Genomic DNA, 18,359 nt, shown 5'->3' with positions numbered 1-18,359 from the left:
TTAGTTTTTTTTAGTTTTTAGGCAAAGCTAGGTCAGAAGAATGAGATGTTATATAAACACCTGTAATGCCTTAAAGAATTTAAAAAAAAAAGAGGAAAAAGAAGTCAGGAAACAGTTTCCCTGAAACATTTATAATGAGAGAACAATTCCAGCTAAAATAATGAGAAAAATAAAAGGCTTTCTCAGCATGACATTCAGTCTCGGCCTGTGGTATCAGTAGAAATCTTGTAGGTTGCATCTAATAGCCATTCTCTCCTCTGTTCAGATCAGCAAATAGAATCCCTCTTTCTGAGTTCCTGTATTTGACCAAGAGGATGGGGGAAAGCAGAGTTGAGATTAAGTCTTTTCAGTCTGGGAATATTTTATTCCTAAATTTGCTATGAATCTTACCACGTCCTCAGAAAATGTTGATATTTCCCAGAGCATTGAGATGTACTTTTTAAAAAAATTATATATTAATGAGGGTTTTCTGCATACTGAAGTCTCCTGTTTCTGCTGAGATTTTGAATAGGTTCATCAGTATTTTGAGAATCCTGAGATGGTTTGATTATGGTGATTTGACTTGTGTTCCACAGTAAAGTCTCAAGAGTTAGCATAGGGAACAGAGAGTTTTAACAGTATTCAGATAAATTCTGCTCATCAGTGTATTTATAGAAGATGGACAAAGAATTGTATGTTACATATTGCCCTACATGAGCAATAGACTTAAAATCATTGGCTGTCTGTCAAAGCAGTCTATTGTATTTCCTGTCAGCTTGTGAATGTCTTGGATGACCTCAATGACTAAAAATCAAAGCTAGTCCACTCAAATATCATTCAGTCATTGTATTGCATTGATTTCTTTTCTCCCTCTCAAATAAGCAAGAATGGGAAGGGAACATTTCTCAGCAGTTGCAGTTACTGGCAGAGTATTGTAACAATGTGATGGAAATCTCTAAGAATAGTGAGTTGATGGAGCCAGAGTATCAATAATGTGATGTCTGTGGCCTCTTTTGTTCCTAGTGTTCCCACCAGAGTTGGTACTCACTCCCAGTCACTGAAGCAAATCCTGGCCTTTTCTAAATCTGCATTGTTTGGCTTCTAGCAAAAATAGCAGTTCTGATGCTTTTATTTTGTACAGTGCAGTTCTGATGAACCTGAAATTGCAATGAATGAAGGAACTGACACCTGCCTTAAGACCATTGTTTCAAAGTTTTCAGCTACTGTATGGGAATTGGTTTTTATTTTTTATGTTTTCTTCTTCCTGATAGTTCCCAGTAGACAAAACATAGCTATTCAATTATTGTTTAACCCAGTTCAAGGCAACACTGGGTAACGGAATAAGACAAGTCTCTGTTTTTCCTGTTTGTGTTTCAACCTGTGATGGAACTGTTTGCTGAAGACTGCTCACACAAGTGAGCCTCCTATCACCACCAGTCTCTGCAGTGATTCAGATATTCCACACGTATTATGTAATGTCTTTATTGGCACCTTAAGGATGATGATTTGTTTCTTCATTTCAAATTAAAGCTTACAATCTGAGGATACAGCTCATTTCTTATACCCCTGAAGTGTTAGCATACTTTTGTTGAGTGTCTTCTAATTTTCAAAAATTGGCTGTATTTACTCTTCAGGAAAGTTTCCTAAGCCACTTAAATTGATAATCACTACCTACATCTCTGGAAGGCAGAGTGCAGATGATAGGAAAGGTGCACTATTGAGTCATTCTCTGTAGGAGAAGAGTTTGTGAGGTATCTATCCATCCTTGGAAATATTAAAAACCAGACTCGATGTGGTGCTGGACGGTCTGCTCTAGGTGACCCTGCTTGACAAGGGAAGTTGGACCAGATGACATCTAGAGGTCACTTCCAACCTCAACCATTCTGTGGGTCTGTGAAAGCATTATTTATTCATGTGTGTCAGGAATAAGAGAAAGTGAAAATCCTCTAGAAAAAGAGAAAGATGCAAAGAGTGGAGCTTCCCCCAATCCATGTTTTGTGTGGGAGAGTGTCTTACATCATACAAATGGAATGATATAGTGACCATATATACTGTATATTTCTGAACCTCAGTTCATTTAAAATCTGCTTGGTATTCATCAGCTCACATTGTTTAAACGTACTGCTTTTTATGACTTGCTAACACTTGTATGGTTTTAGGACATATCTAGAGTATACCAGATACGTTTTGTTTTGTTTTTTTTTTCCTGTTGCCATCTTTCATTTGATATGTTTAGTGGTATTTGGTGGGGGGGTGTTTTGGAAAAATAAGTGTAGTGTACTAAGAGATGACAACATAATGCTGCACTTTTTTTTTGCTGGAAAATGGAAAAGAATTTTATTTTAGCAGTAGGTTTCAAACATGAACCACTTAATAAAGTATCTAGGAAAGTTGTCTGGTAACCACTTGCAGTTAATAATCTCATCTTTGTTCTGCTGAATCCTGATTGCATGTTCTTAAGTATTCTTCAGTGTGCCACTTGTCTCTATTACTCTTGCTACCTGATTAAATCTTAGAACTGTCCTTTGTCAGATTATAGCTCCATTAATACTTCACTTTCTTTCCTGGCTATGATTTCTTATGAGCTCTAGACTGGAATAATACTTTTAAAGTCAAATATGCAGTTAGCTAATTCAAGAGGTTTGCATTCACAGTTGCATAGCTGGATGCTCATTCTACCAGAAATACCAGAATTACAAGATCCATTTGTGAATGTGTTCTAGTTAAATGAGTTCTGTTCAGTGGTACTTGAGGCTCTAGTGCATAAAAATCAGATAAATTTCACAGGTCAGTATTTATTTTTTTTTCCCCTGGAAGGCTTTCTATAGACTCATTTCTGAGTTCATTTTCTGAGTTGATAACCTGCAGAAAGAATGTTAAGCCTGTTCCAGTCTGTCCAGCATTCTGATAAAAACATATTATTGCTTTGGGAAGTGATCATGTTATTATTGAGGTAAATGAACTCTGGATTCATGTGGTATTTCATGTTCAAATTTAGCCTGAAGGGAGATAGTATGCTATTCTGCAATTCTTCCAGCTTGAAAGAAAAAAAGTAAACATACTACATTCCTTTTGAACAGCTGAAGGAATTACCTGCCTGGCCATTTGATTATTCTTATTGACTCACAGGAAAAACACCTGCAAGGGCATTCGTCAGTTCGCTGCTAAAGGATCTGTTATAAATAAAGGATTATGAAAGTGGCAGATAAGTGTTCCTGGAATGTTTTTACAGCACCCAGACAAATGCCATTCAGCTTCCACATCTAGCATTCAATCCGTAAATCTGGATTAGGAGAACATATTTTTTTGAAAAATGTCATGTTTACTGTGGGGAAAACATGCTGTACATAACCAAGACATTGATCATTTTTTAGATTAGGAGGCTGTGACTAACAAATTGCTGTGGCTAACAACTTTTCAGACCAAGCATCTAGGGATAAAAGTGCTTGAAATGATTTCTGTATAAAGATAACATCAGTGGAATAGATTTGTGTTTGCAAAAGTAGCAGAGTATTGCCTAAATTTGAGTAAGTTTCAAACATTCAGATTGTGGGTTTAACTGTCATTTTCCCCAAGAGACCGTGTTTTTTATCAGCTTAATGGACACAAATTGCTGAATAGCAATCAAACCTTTAGCATATATCCTTATGGGGGAAAAAAACTCCAAACACCACACACTGTTACTGAAAATGCTATTACAGTAGCCTGTGATGGAAAAGTGGAAGTTTAAACAGTCTGAAAGAGGCTTTTTTGCCTCTTTTTTTTTTTCCCTTGCTAAATACCACGTACTCTTCTTCTGCCCAGTTTTAAAGTTACATTTGGCATTTATAACAGAGATGATTAAGTAGAAGTAGCTGTTTAGATGTAATATTTTACATGATTTTTTGAAGAAGTTTGTAATATTATATTGATTATGCATCTTCAGCCAACAAAATATTAAAACACCAATTTCATGCAGGGGGTGAAGCAAGAAGCATTATTTGGGATAGGTAGCAGTAGGACTCTGGAAAGTTTATCGTATCAAATGCTCCTACATTAGTGGCAGAATGTATATAATGATTGACTTCTATGGTATGTTTCCAGTAGTACTATTGTGTTGACAATTTCTTCACCATAATCATGAAAGCAATTAGAATATGCTCATTCTTGTATGCAGAAGTTTTTTATAATGAAATAGTAGTTTTACAAATGCTAGTATTATTTTTTTTTCCTCAGTATATTGTATTGTAGAGAATGGAAAACATTCTTCTGAAAAGCCACTTTTAAAGTGCTATTGAGATGAGGTTTTAAGATCAAAAGATATATTTGCATTAAAGAGATTTTCCATCCCTTCTTAGAGGGGTGGAGGGAGGGAAAAGCAAAGTACATTATTAATGCTGTGCATTTCTTATGTAGCTCATCCATACCTGACTTTCAAATGCAGATGAATCCATTAACATTATTAATTGCTGAACATTTCAGATGGGAATTTAATATCCCTTTTTATTTAAGAAAAGTAGAGAATTTTACTGCAAACCAAAAGACAGGATTGAGTGAGCCTTATTTTAGTATAAGCATTCTGCAGTGTTTTCCACATATGCCCTTTAGTTCTAGTTTGGTTTGACTTTGTCATAGACAGGTTTGACCTTCTGTATTATTTCAGAGATAATAGCTACAGATCTTATTGAGTAAATGCTTATTAGGGTCTAAGTTGAGGGACTCTTTCTTTTCCTGCCTACATAAAATACGTCAGAATTGTACCTTTGTGTGTCCATTTAATTCTTCAACTTAAACTTAGATACAGAAATCAAGGCCTAAGACCTGTAGATCTCCATCTGGAATGTGTTTTTTTTTGTATTAAAGAATTGAGAAGGACTTTCATGTATGGCTGAACACATGCATGGGTTTTGTTGTTATTTTTTTTAATTTCCCTACTGCAGGAAAAATATATAACTAATTGTGACAGATCAATAGCTGCAAGGCAGAAAATGCATAATGTGTGGCAGGGACTACCAATGGAGAGCTATCATTGTGGTCTGGAAGACTTCCTCAAGAAATATGAGGATGTGCATATAAACTTACTATTTCAAGTACTTTTATAAAAGTGCTGTAGAAGAGTTTCCTGTTGCTCATGTCATTGGGTAGCAATGACAGCTTTTTCTTTTTCTTTTAATACTTATTTAAAATTAAAAATTTGAGATTTTCAGATCCTACTGCAAAATGCTTAGTTACAGAAGAAAAGAAACCACAGGGTGGGTGAGATGAGCTGGAGGTATAGACCATGTCTATGTAGGGAACCTGTAGGCTTTCTGAAACATGATGATGTAATTGCCAAGGACAGAATACATACAAATAGGTACCCTGAATGCATTTGAATTATCATTAGTATCTTTACTACAAACCAAGACCAAAGCTTCAGTCAATAATACTATGCCACTTTATTGAACAATTCTAATGAAGTGCTTTACTTTTTTCTGGCAGATGAACGGGAAGATGTTCAAAAGAAAACATTCACAAAATGGATAAATGCACAATTTGCTAAGGTAAATACTTTTGTTTATTCATAAACAAAAAATTTTTTGAATGTTTAAATAAAAAGCCCCTGATTTTCCTCCACTGAGGTTTAATTTTCAATATAACAGTTACCAGTTTCAGATATTGCTGAATGTAGTTGACTGATATGTTAGAAAAAAATCACCAAATTTTATTCCTTTGATTTCAGTAGAGGTTGAACTGTAAGAAGCCATCCTTTTAAAATGTTCTCTGCCTCTATTTACTTTGCCTTTTCTCAGACTACTGATGCAGATATATTACTGAATGTTGGCAGTTTTTGTTATGTTACCACTATATGGAGAAGCTTCCTCTATTGAGCTTGTCTTTTCTTGCTTCTAATTGCAATCCCAAATTTAACAAAAGCAAATGAATTGGAGAGGAGCAAGGTCAAAGACAAGAGGTGTGATCCAGCCAGTGAATTATGAAAGTCAATTATAATATGTTTTGAAATCATTATCTTTGGTAAAGAGCTGAAATATACTTGAAAAAAGATAACTAGCTTATTTAAATGAGGTCCCCTGGCAGCATGTAATAATTTCATCTTTAATACACAGGAAAAAATTCAGCTCAAACTATTAATTTTATTAAACATTTTTAAAATCACTGGAGGATAATTACTGAACTGTATTTGTCAGTTGTAAACTAAGTCATTCCCACAACCTGTCATTTTATCTGGCAATGGACACAAATGAAATGGTACCTGTGATATATCTTCTGTTTAGTCTGGCTTCTGATTGTGTCCCATTTGCTTCTCCTTATTAAAAAAGAGGGGTAAAATAATCTGAATAGGACCACCATAATGTTGGAAAACATGCTCAGTAATGGTGCAGTCCAGCAGGGAGTCCCACGGGTCTGGAGCATTTTCTAAGAGTACTTCCAGTGATTCAGACAGCACACATTTGTGCTCAGCATCTTTACAGCAGAGATGACCAGCAGTTTGGAGGACTGGATCAGGAGGAAAGACAGTCCTGAACTCAAATGATCTCTAATTAATCAATGAATTACAAGACAGGTGTGAAGTATTATATTCGGGACAGAAGAAAAATGTATGCATACAGAAAAAGCAGCAACTGTGTTATCAGTAAAAATGCAAAGAAAAGTCTGGAAATTGTGGGGAATCACAAACAAATCAGCTGCATGGTAGTATTAAAAAAAAAGGCATATACATTATGGCTGTGATAAAGGAAATACTTAACAGAAGATGAAAGTTGTAATTATTTCATTTTATTTGGCAACAGTGAGATTTTAACTTAAGTAGTTTACTGTCTTGGTGTTCCATATATGAAGACACAGCGCTAGCAGTCATTGTCTGATACAAGCTAATTTGAAATATATTGCCAGTTAGGCCTTGTTATGGTCACAGAAATAGTTACAGAAAACTAAGGGTAACTGTTGCTTCTCTATCTAAATCAAGTGTAGTGTTCCTAGGGCATTGCTTTCTCAGTGATAGTGATTTTGTGCAATAGAAAACCTTTCTGTTACTGAGGAAACTTGGAAGAAATGTGCAGAAGAACAGTAATTATGAGGGGGTTAGAAAATATTACCAATAAGCAGATGCTTTTAATGGTAGGTTTGACTCAGTTGTCTGAATTGATCTAGGTGTCTTTCCTCCAATTCAATTTCAGTGGAGTGTACTTCAGTGGTGTTTTAACTACCTTTTACTTCAGTTCTATAAATTTTTAGTTGTATGTGTACACACATTCATAAGCATACTGGAGAAGAACTCATCTCCCTTTACTTCATTTGGATTCTGAGGAAAACCTACTACAAACTATGGTGCAAGTTTTTCTTTGCCTCATGCATCACTTGTGTTTTGGACAAGGTCTTTTTATTTCAGCAGTCTACCAAAAAACACTTGATCTTTAAATCTTGGCCAAATTATTCTTTTCCTGAAAAGTTGTTACATATAACCAAAATACTTTTGTCTGAAACTCTAATTCCTACTCCTTTTACCAACCAGAAAATGGATTATGAAAAAAATCTGTGATTTAAAGAGTACAGTATATGACTAATCTATAAGTACCTCAGCACTGTTGCAGTAAGAGAGCCCAAAAGTTGGCTTCTAATGTTTGTGAGATAAAATGTTTAGTAAATTAGAAGTATAGGAGAAATAGAGAATATAATCCAAGAGACCTTTCTGTTTTCACTGCTCTGATCATAGACATTGTGTATGACTTTCTTTAAGTGATACCTTCTTGGTTTATCAACTAAATGGCATGCAATAAGTTGAAACTTCAGGCATCGTTAAAAAAATTAGAGCATATTGCTTTAATATAATTTTATTCAGAAAGAGCTTTTCTTTGTCCTCAAAAGAAGTTTATTTATAAAATAGTTAAATTCTGCAGGGTGTACATAATGATAGCAAAGTAAGGCGTTGTAACCTAGTTTTTAATAATAGAACTATAATTAGGGCTCTCATAAAAGATCTAGTCCTGGGTAAGATTTTTTTTTTGCTCAGATCTCAACCTTTAAAATTTCAAATAACTGAAACCTTTGTAAATGAAACACAGGATCTTAAGTATGTGTTTGGGGGAATGCAAATGCATCACCAGCCCTCAGGTGTAGCTGCTCTCTGCTGGAACTTTGAAACCGCCACAACAATTGTGTTAACAATGTCTGTACCCCATTTTAAATGAGCTTATGTTGCCTCATTGGCTAAACATCTTCAGTTGTTCAGTGTATAATAGGCTTACAAAATAACAGTATGTGTTGTGAGTACAGAGAAGGCAAGCAGCTAATCGTAAATTTTGCAGCTTGAATTTTAGGTTATACCCCTATGGCTAACTTAAGGTCAGCAGCTTAATCTGTAAGTGAGTTTTATAAATGAATAGCAATTTATGAATGAGTTTTCAACATTTCAATCTGCAATATCGAAAAACATGTTATTGCTTGTAAATTCAGAGGTTTAAATAGGTTTTCCACATTTCTGCTACAGAAGTGTAGAAAATTCCATTATATAGTCAAAGAAGTCAGTATGTGACAATACATATAGACAAGAGTCGGAACATAGAACATGATAGATGGAAGAAGAGAATTTTTATTTTTTTTTATGGTTGCTCTACTTCATGTTTTGGATTTTTTTCCTGTTGGTATTGAAGAAGTCAGAATAAGAAAATAAATTTAAGATAACCACTATTTTCATTACTTAGCTTTATGTAAACCAAAGATCACGTGGTAAGGAATCTTTTTAATGGAGAATTTGAGTTGTGAAGAATGGCAGCTTTTTATCAGCAGGCAGAAATATTAGAAGGTAGTCATTTCTGTGGTGACTGTGGAATTAGGATCCCATTTTTGTAGTGATTATGTGAAGAAACATAGTAAAGATGCAGTCTGTGCCAAAGAAGGTAAAGTTGACAGCCTCATTTAAGATATACGTGGCTAACAGAAGAACAATCAGCAATATTAAATGCACTTTTTATTAATGAAATTGTTTTGAATAGCAGCTAGATTGTTCAGGTAACTTGTACATGCAGGGATAAAAGGAACCCAAAGGGGGGACATTGCTTACAACTTCAGTTGAACTGCGTAGCAGTCAAAATAATTTCTTGACGACCCACTGTTTGTCTGTGGCTTATATGATAGGAGGCGTTTTGACAGTCTCACGTCTTCCCATCTTCTTGAGTTCATGGACAACTTGAAATTATTCAAGACTCCCATTTGCTTTAGTGGTCTCCTGTGATTGTAAATTAAATGCCTTTTGTATATCAAATAACAAAAATTATTGATACAAATGAAATGTTTACTGACCTATGGAGGAAATATATCAAATATTTGAGATCCAGAGAGACTACTGTAAGTCTGGCATCTGAAGAGAAATTTACACTGCTGCTTTTGCTGCTTCCATGCTATCACTTACAAGAATTTTGAATTCAAACTAATTTAAAAAGCCACTCAAAGTGAATTTGAAGTGTTGAAGACTCTGGGAGGGGAGCAGTCTGGTGAAGCTTTTGGAGTAGATAGTGATAGTTTAATTTGACACATTTCTGTAAGGTTTTGCTTCTATGGAAATGTTTTAGCCCCATGAATAATTTATGTCAAACTTCATCAGATGAACCAATTCTTTAGCCATATTTCTGGGCTGCAATTAGTAACCAAGAAAAGGAGCTGGAGGGAGGCAAGTTGCCAGCAAATCACAGAAACACAGATTAAAATACTCAGTATTAGCCCTGTCCAAACTGCTATTTTGACAAATAACCTATAGGTCAAATGAAGACAACTGCTTAGATGAGTGAGGTATTGGTAGGAAAACTGGAATTAAACAGTGAACTTACAGGTTCAGATCAGTGTGCTCAAAGTTCACTGATGTCTGCCCGTGTGTTATATTTCCTAAAAGCAAAGCAGTAGCTGCATATGCATGTCTATGAGACTAGAAAAGATCACTAGCTGTCATTAGCTGTTTCACTTAATAAAAGTAATCAGTAGGGTTTGCTGCTGTTGTACTCTCTAGAGCTCGGTTCGAAAGAAGAAATCCTACATCAACACTGGCTTTGCAGGACAAACTTTAATATCATTGTTGACAAGTTCAGAAACGTTCATTCAGATAGCTGTGGTGCTTTAGCCGTTTACATTTGCTCAGTTTGCTGAGCTCCATGTTGCCACAGATCATCCTGCAGATATTCTCAGTCAAAAGCATTTATATCTAGCCTTGTATTTTTCAACTATGTTGAACCAGTACCTGACACTGCAGTGTAGATGTGTTCTTGGTCTGTGATTCATCCAGTCTATATTACTGTTTTCAGGTAAAACCCCAGAAATCAGCTCTTCCTACATTATCTGATACCCAAACTGTTCCATGTTAGGGTAGAACTAAGAGAAAGGCATTTTTTTTCAATTTATTTATTATTTATTTTAACTAATGCAAATTAGACTGACTTGCACTCATTCTCAGTTATAGAGGGGGAAAAAGAAAAACAACCAGCCAAACAAAACCAAAGCAAGTTTATTCTTTTATTCTTTTAATTTAAGAGGTAAAAAGAGATATACTAAGACATTCTAAAAACAGCAAGTATGGCCAAAATAAATGATGGCTGAATCTTGACTCTACTCAAAGCTTTGATTAACCAACACATGCTAATATCAAGTGGTGTATCTACCAGGTCATAAAATAGCATGTATTGTAATTTTGTTGCTGATAGTGCATATTCACACTAAGGTTTGCTTCGAGCGCTTATAGTACTGTGCCCATATCCATTTACTTATTCAGGTCAGAAGAGTTCTGCTGAATTTCACCAAAACCAAAGTTGTGCTCTATTCAAGCCAAGGAGCACTAATTTAGATATAAATGTCAAGAAAGAACAGGTATCGTGTGTAAGAACATTGATTCCAGGACAAACAACTGATGGTTTGTGAGTAAAATTTTGAAATTGTGTCTGTGGTAAGACCCTGGTCAAATCTTTAAAGAACATATGTTAAAAGTGAATATGGTATGTGTCAGCTCACTTTATTAACTAAATATTGATAATACCTTTTTTTTTAAAAAAAAAGTATATCTGAAAGAAAAAATTCAGAAAACCACACAAATTTAAAATTGTACTATGTGACAAATCTGAAAAAAAACCACAGTTGGTATTATTCAGTGTAAGACACCACGAATGATATTGACCCATCTTAAATACCTGATTAATCTGTTCTGTGTCTCTGTTGCCAGCCTTTTTAAGTGCTACAGTGAAACTGATGAGGAATAGTTTACTAATGTGGGAACCAAACCACTTTCTCTGCTACAGTGTGGCAAATAACCAGAACTCTCACTGAAGATTAATAGTGCTTAACTTTGCTTTCCAGCTCTGTGATCAACACTACTCTTGGGACACATACTGTTTTAAAATACTGTGCTTTCTTATGCCAATACCTTTATATAATACATCTTGCAACAGCACACCAAAGGCCTGTCATGTCTATTCTGTATTATTAAAGCAAAAGCTTTTTTTTTTTTTTAAGCCAGATAATGTTTAAACTTGGTATAGAAGGCACATTTGCATTGTTGAGTGATTTTCCTTTTTTGGATATCTCCAGAATACAGAAGCAAGTGTCAAGCAAAAAACATGCTCAGATTTATTTGCATTGATATATAGTAAATTACCTATTACGTCTCCATATTCTTTTTTTTTTTATGATGCAGTAAAATGGAATACAAGCTGTGTGAATATTAATTATGTTTCAAATAAATTTCCTTTGTAATGAAAAATAACTTTTAAATTATTTTTACTGTACTTTTAAAGGTAATACCAATGGCAATATTACCATTTATTTTACTCAGAATTTAATTCTAGAACTTGAACTATCTATTAATGCATTTTTATAGATTTTTTTTTTTTCTTTTAATAATCAAGAAAGTTGCTATCAGAAAGTTACTGTGAACAGAAACAGGACAGTTTAAAGGCACAAATATCCTCATGCTTTGAACTTTGCAGGTAACATCAACTCTGTTTGGCTTCCAAAGTAACTTTTCAGCTTACTATTGGAAAAATGTTTAGGACATGTCTCTTTTAACAATGTAATATTTGTCAGTATTTAACTCTGCCTTATGAAGAGGCCTGGATGTTGTCAGATATTAAAATAGACTCTTCATCAGGGGCTGTGGTGATAGGACAAGAACTAATATGTTAGAACCTAAACAGAGGAGGTTTAGATTAGATAGAAAGAAGAAATTCTTTACTGTAAGAGCGGTAAGGCATGGGAACAGGCTGCCCAAGGAAGGCTGTGGGTACCCCATCCCAGGCAGTGTTCAAGGCCAGGTTGGACAGGGCCTTGGGTGATATGGTCTAGTGTGAGGTGTTCCTGCCCGTGGCAGAGAGGGTTGGAACTAGATGATCTTAAGGTTCTTTCAAACCCAAACCATCTTATGATTCTAACCCCTTTGCACTTACTGTAAAAACAAGGAACACCAGAAGCTAAGGGGTGTCACAACGCAGCATGACAAAACCAAAATACTGCTCAAGAGCATGGTCTTCTCTATTTTCTCTGTTCTTGCTAACATCAGAAGCACAAGCTGTATAACCCACTCTAGCAGCCACGCTGTTGGACATGCCTTTAACACCGTGAGTATAGAAAAGAACCCTTTTACTTGAAAGCCTAAAGAAGACAAAAATGTATTTAGTTATGCTTCAAAGACACATAGATGTATCAGATTAACAAAAGTGAATGGGACTATATATTAGGGTTTGTTTTGTTGTTGTTTTGGGTTTTTTTTAAGCTGATATTCAAAAGTGAAGGTTTTATTATGTATGCATGAGGGAAGGGATTCTATAATGTTTTTCCTCTACAATATTGTCCCATTGCCAGGAGATTTTACAGCTTTGCCTCTTGTGTTGTTTTTTTTCTTCCAGAATGTCTAAATGACTGCAGTTGAACAGGACAGCTCTTAGAGAGCAGATCCGTTTTCATGTTGATGAAAAGTGAAATTCCTTCTTCCACTTAATTATCTGCACATCTTTTGGTAGAGCTGTGGTTACTGGCTGTGTATCTGAAGACCTTTTGCTTGCAAGTGAGACTCGCTTGTCTGCTCCCTTGACTGCACAAGCTGTGACATGTTTTCTCTGCTTTGCCTTAGTGGGCATAAATTCAAAATTGGCTGCTGTTCAGGAGCAGCTTTTCCAGAACTTTATACCCACCTCAGAGCCTGGTTCCTTTCCTGAGCTAAGGTTCCCATGGGTGCTCAAGGCCTGAGACCACAGCCACCCTGTCTATGTGAGGAAATTCCCACTAGCCATAAGGCATTAGAGCTGTCACTGCTTCAATTTAGTCACTGAAGATTGTGACCTATTCTCAGTATCTTTTATTTGCACATGCAAAGGTTGTGTTACTTTTACAAATCTGATTTTAAGGCTTAAAATGCTTTCCATTAAAGTGGTTTCCCTTCCAAAAAAAGTACAAGTATATTAACTTAAACAATGAATGTCTGCATGACAAAACACGACCACCATTTGGAAACCTTTGAGTTAATGCAGGGTACATTTTAAACCCTTGTATGGTAATTTAGTATCTGAGACCTTTAATTTGAAACTTCCGAGTAGATTGATAACATTAAGAAAATGGATTAAAATATATGCATTTTTATTATGTTAAAATAATTTGTCTTTGTGTTCTTGCTTTTTATAGTCTCTTCTGGCAGAATAAGAATAGCTTCCCTTAGATGCATTAGACATGCTGAGCAAGCATAGCAGCCACTAGTGTTGGCAATAGAGGGCACTGGACTTTCATTTCTGATGTTTTAGTGAGGAAAAAAATAGTCAAGTGAGGTTCATTGAGCTCTCTTACCTTTTCCTTCTCACACTTTGATTTGCATCTCCTAGACTTTTATTCAAACTCTCATACTTTTTTGTTGCACTTTAAGTAAAAAAAGATTAAAGAAAGCTGAATACCTGCTGTTCTTTTGAATTTATTATGGTGTATGTATCTTGAGGGGGGGAATAGGAATAAGCTAAATATACACTACAATACTGGTCTCAGTGGTGCATATGTCTAGCTTGCTACTAGTAGCAGACATCATTATTTCTTTGCTCAGAATACATTAGTATTACATCTAATCAACTTCAGAATCTCCAAAGCAAAGCTCTTCATAGAGGCAAATAAGGCTTTAGTGGATTTTTGTTAGACTGAAAGTTCAAGAATTAAAGCAGGAAAAAAAGCCCAAAACAACACATTTTTTGAGCTACTGTCACGACTTACATAATTGACCATTTATGTGAGCATACTGAAGCTAAAGCAAATTATACTGACTGTTTCCCCATCTGCTGCATACCATTCTTAAACCTCACTCTGCCTGTGGTAGTGGGTGCATCTTTTGCCTCTCAGACACGTATCTCTCTAGGCTGCCTTTGACATCAGGAAGTTTGGCCGTTCCTTCTGTGTTTAAATGAGTAGGATGTTTCTAGCAAATGCATCTTGGAGACAAAAAAACAACCAACCAAAAACCAAACCCCAAAGTATTCAGTTTTGGGCAGACTGCATCCATGTTACAGACTGCATTATTGGATGTTGATGTTTCAGTGTTGGTAATAAAATGGCCCTACCCAGTTCTGTAAGCACTTATATTTTTGCGTATACTTTCTGTATTATGCTTTGGGATACCTGTATTGTGTACAAAGACTATGTTCCTTCAAAGGGTGTGTTGATGGGCATGATTTTATACCTGGATAAAAAGTAACTTTTATTGAGGTTAATTTCTTTAAAACACATGCCTGCATTTTAGGACCTACCTTGCAATGAAGACAGAAAAAATAACATTATGAAAGATGTTCCTATGGTAGAAGGGCACTGTTAGAAATAATAACCTTATTTGTACAAGGTTGCAAATAACCATATTTGCCCGAGACCTTGAATATTTGCCTTCTAACATATGAAGTGGATCAGTCAGATCTTGGGAGTATTTCTGGACCAACACTTCAAGAATATGTGTGCTTTTTAGAGCTGCTTACTTCTGTTATTTCTCTGTTTATATGTTTGGGCTATTTTGAAGGGGAAAACCTGCCACTGCATACAAGATAGCTGCAGTTGTTTCTCAGCAGCAGTAGCAAAACGGACATAGGCACACTATTAAATCTTTGCTTAGTGAATTGGTTTTATATATATAGAAAAGAACCTTCTTTAGTCCTGCTCTAGAATGTCTGCATAACTTGTAAATCTTTTTGTACTCTGTTTTAGAATCCCAGTCTGATTAAATATTGATATTCATGTCACTGACTTTGCTAATACTTTCACTTTTTTCAAAGATCTACATGACAAGTGTTATTACACAGAATAGCCATTTTTCTTTTCTATCTGCTTTTCATAGTGTGTTTGATTGATTTGCCGGTTTAAACCCATCACATTTACTTCCTGGTAATATTAGTGTGAGAATATATATAGCTGACTTAAAAATGTGATGCTTTTAGTGTGCTCAAGTACTTAGCATTTGTTCTATTGAAATTAAGATTTTAGGGAAAATTATAAGCAATTCCTTTGGTTTAGTCAACTTAGTTCTATGCTGACATAAGTGGAAGTTAAATCACAAAATGTTAAAGGCAGGCATACTGGGCCTTTCTCATAGGCAAAAATATTAGAAAGAACTGCTTGAATGCTGCTCCAGTATTCAAAAGCAGAGGAGATGAGATGATAAAACCCCTTATCTGATAATCTTCTATGCAGAGATTATAAAGAGAGTATTAAAAATTAAAACAAAAGTGGTTTCTAGCACTGACTGGGTCCCTTAAATGGGTTGTACAAAATGGCAGGTTGTACATTTAATCCGCACTGGAAATTTCCTGACATCACACAAACTGGTTTCAGTTTGGAGTTAAGGAAGCACCTAGTCATATTTGGAAATATTTGACTCCAGCCAGATTTTGGCCCACCGTATGTGTACCACTATACTTCAGCAAGTCCTGTTCAGAAACGTCTTCCTTGAAACTTAACTGATGAACTTAGGTAAGGTATTGCCTTCATAGTTCATTTCTCTATCAATGTTTCTTTGAAATAATCTGAATTCTTGATTTTGTGTTTGTATCTATCTCTGTTTTTATTTTTAAATAAAATAATTTATTTTATTTAAATAAATATCTCTGTTTTTATTTTTAAATAATATAATCAGCATTTCCATATGTTGCATATATGCACACAAATTTGCCACATTTTCATTGTTTTTGTTTTGAAGTTACTTGTATTGCTTAACTGAGTTCAGGAAAATTCTTTAAGAAAGAAAAGCAGAATAAAACAGAGTTAGGTTTCTGATTTTGATAGATGCTACACTTTGAGAGGTGAATTCACTTCAGGACTCCAATATGTTGCTTCCAAGGTGCTTGCTGGTACAAAATGTTTTGATTCTTCTTTTGTACTTCTTTTTTATCTTCTTTTCAGCATAGCTCCTTTTTTTGAAGTTACATATTACCACATGAATTTAATTTGTCTTGCTTTCTTCTCTGAAGGCACCACATTTGAATGCATATTTGTCAGTTATAGAAAACATTACTGACTACCTTGTGTATTGGCCACATCCTTGTGTATGGTACTGAGTCAAGACTTGCTTTTTCTCTTCCTCTAAACTCTGACTAGTTGCTTAAAAGATGGCTCCCTTACAGTGCCCCTAAAAATGAAGGTTTATATCTTGTGCATACATGGCATTTACAAAATCTGTAAGAGAGTGACTGAGATTTTCCACTGCAGTCTGTCTGAGCATCTTTAGTATTTTAGAGTCATTGCTATCAGGGTGGCAAGATAATACACCTTCTTTAAGAGGGTGGACTTTTCATGTTTCATGCATTAGTTGAATACAACCCTATAATGGAACCCAATTTCTACCAGTATGATAAACTGTTGCTTTTATCTGATTGCAGTATATGTTTCATGTCACACCTCCTTGTACCAGATGCCAGACATACCTTTTATATTAATTTTTCCTGAAGAAAATTAGCCCTTAACTGCACCCCCAAAATTTTAGATCGTTGAGGACTTAAAATCAATGCATTTGTAAATTATCATTGGTTTGTCTTTTCTTTCTTTGTTTTGTTGTTTTTTTTTTAATCCAGCACAAAGTATCTCTATTCTAAGATTAAAATAATATTTAGAACATATGTAGTCTCTTTTGTGCACAGACAAAGCCTTACAGATAGCCTTAAAGTAGCTTTGGATTTTCAGTGCCTTATATGTTTATAAGTCTTGTAAAAATGCACCTGAACAGAAGACATTTTCAGCCATTGCTGGCAGTGGGCAGTTATGGCCTCCCAATGCAGCCCAACAGGTCATGGAGTGAGGGTGCCCATGTGGCTGGTGAGGGTGATGTTGGGAGAAGGATGAAGTTCTTAATGACTATTTTGTCTCAGTATTCACTGACAAATGCTCTGACCACACCACCCAAAACTTGGAAGGCGGATGCAGAGACTGTGAGAATGAAGACCCTAGGCCCACTGTAGGAGAGGATCTGGTTCAAGACCATTTTAAGACCCTGAACATGCACAAGTCCATGGGACCTGATGAGATCCATCCTCGGGTCCTGAAGGAGCTGGCAAATGAAGTTGCTAAGCCACTGTGCATCATATTTGAAAAATCATGGCAGTCAGGTGAAGTTCGTGATGACTGGAAAAAGGGAAATATAACCCCCATTTTCAAGAAGGGGAAAATGGATGACCCAGGGAACTGCAGACCAGTCAGTCTCACCGCTGAGCCTGGCAAAATCTTGAAGCAGATTCTCCTGGATGGCATGCTAAGGCACATGAAAATCAACAAGGTGGTTGGTGACAGCCAGCATGGCTTCACTAAGGGGAAATCCTGCCGGACCAATTTGGTGGGCTTCTATGTTGGGGTTACAGAACTGGTTGACAGGGGTAGGGGTAGAGCAGTTGATGTCATCTACCTGGACTTGTGCAAAGCATTCGACGCTATCCCACACAACATCCTTGTCTCTAAATTGGAAAGACATCAATTTGATGGATGGACCACTCGGTGGATAAAGAACTGGCTGGATGGCTGCACGCAAAGAGTTGTGGTCAATGGCTCAATGTTCAGCTGAAGACTGGTAACAAGTGGTGACCCTCAGGGTTCAGTGCTGGGACCGGTCTTGTTCAACATCTTTGTCAGTGACAACTCAAACAGTGGAGGTTTAGATTGGATATAAGGAAGAAGTTTTTTACTGTAAGGGTGGTGAGGCACTGGAATTGATTGCCCAGGGAGTTGTGAATGCTCCATCTCTCCTGGTGTTCAAGGCCATGTTGGACGAGGCCTTGGGTGAGATGGTTTAGTGTGAGGTGTCCCTGCCCATGTCAGGGGGGTTGGAACTAGATGATCTTAAGGTTCTTTCCAGCCCCAACTATTCTATGATTCTGTGATTCTATGATCCCAAGGTACACTCTTACCAAGATGGACTAGGCTCTACACAT

The 18,359-nt window shown here is 36.0% G+C and overlaps 1 protein-coding gene across 14 annotated transcripts in view; it reads left to right on the top strand.

Annotated features, from left to right (window-relative positions):
• DMD (dystrophin) overlaps nt 1-18,359 on the top strand; it is a 1,205,254-nt gene that overhangs the window by 284,625 nt on the left and 902,270 nt on the right. For all 14 annotated transcript variants that reach the window (XM_061453343.1, XM_061453346.1, XM_061453349.1 and 11 more), the window contains exon 2: nt 5,440-5,501. In XM_061453343.1, the coding sequence (XP_061309327.1) occupies nt 5,440-5,501 (62 nt within the window). The remainder of the gene's footprint in view (nt 1-5,439; nt 5,502-18,359) is intronic.

This window comes from Pezoporus flaviventris, unplaced genomic scaffold, assembly GCF_033815535.1.
Source record: "Pezoporus flaviventris isolate CSIRO_AGI_PZ_B2104156 unplaced genomic scaffold, CSIRO_AGI_Pfla_v1 ptg000015l, whole genome shotgun sequence".
Classification (NCBI taxonomy): domain Eukaryota; kingdom Metazoa; phylum Chordata; class Aves; order Psittaciformes; family Psittacidae; genus Pezoporus; species Pezoporus flaviventris.
This window is presented reverse-complemented; position numbering and strand designations above follow the sequence as displayed.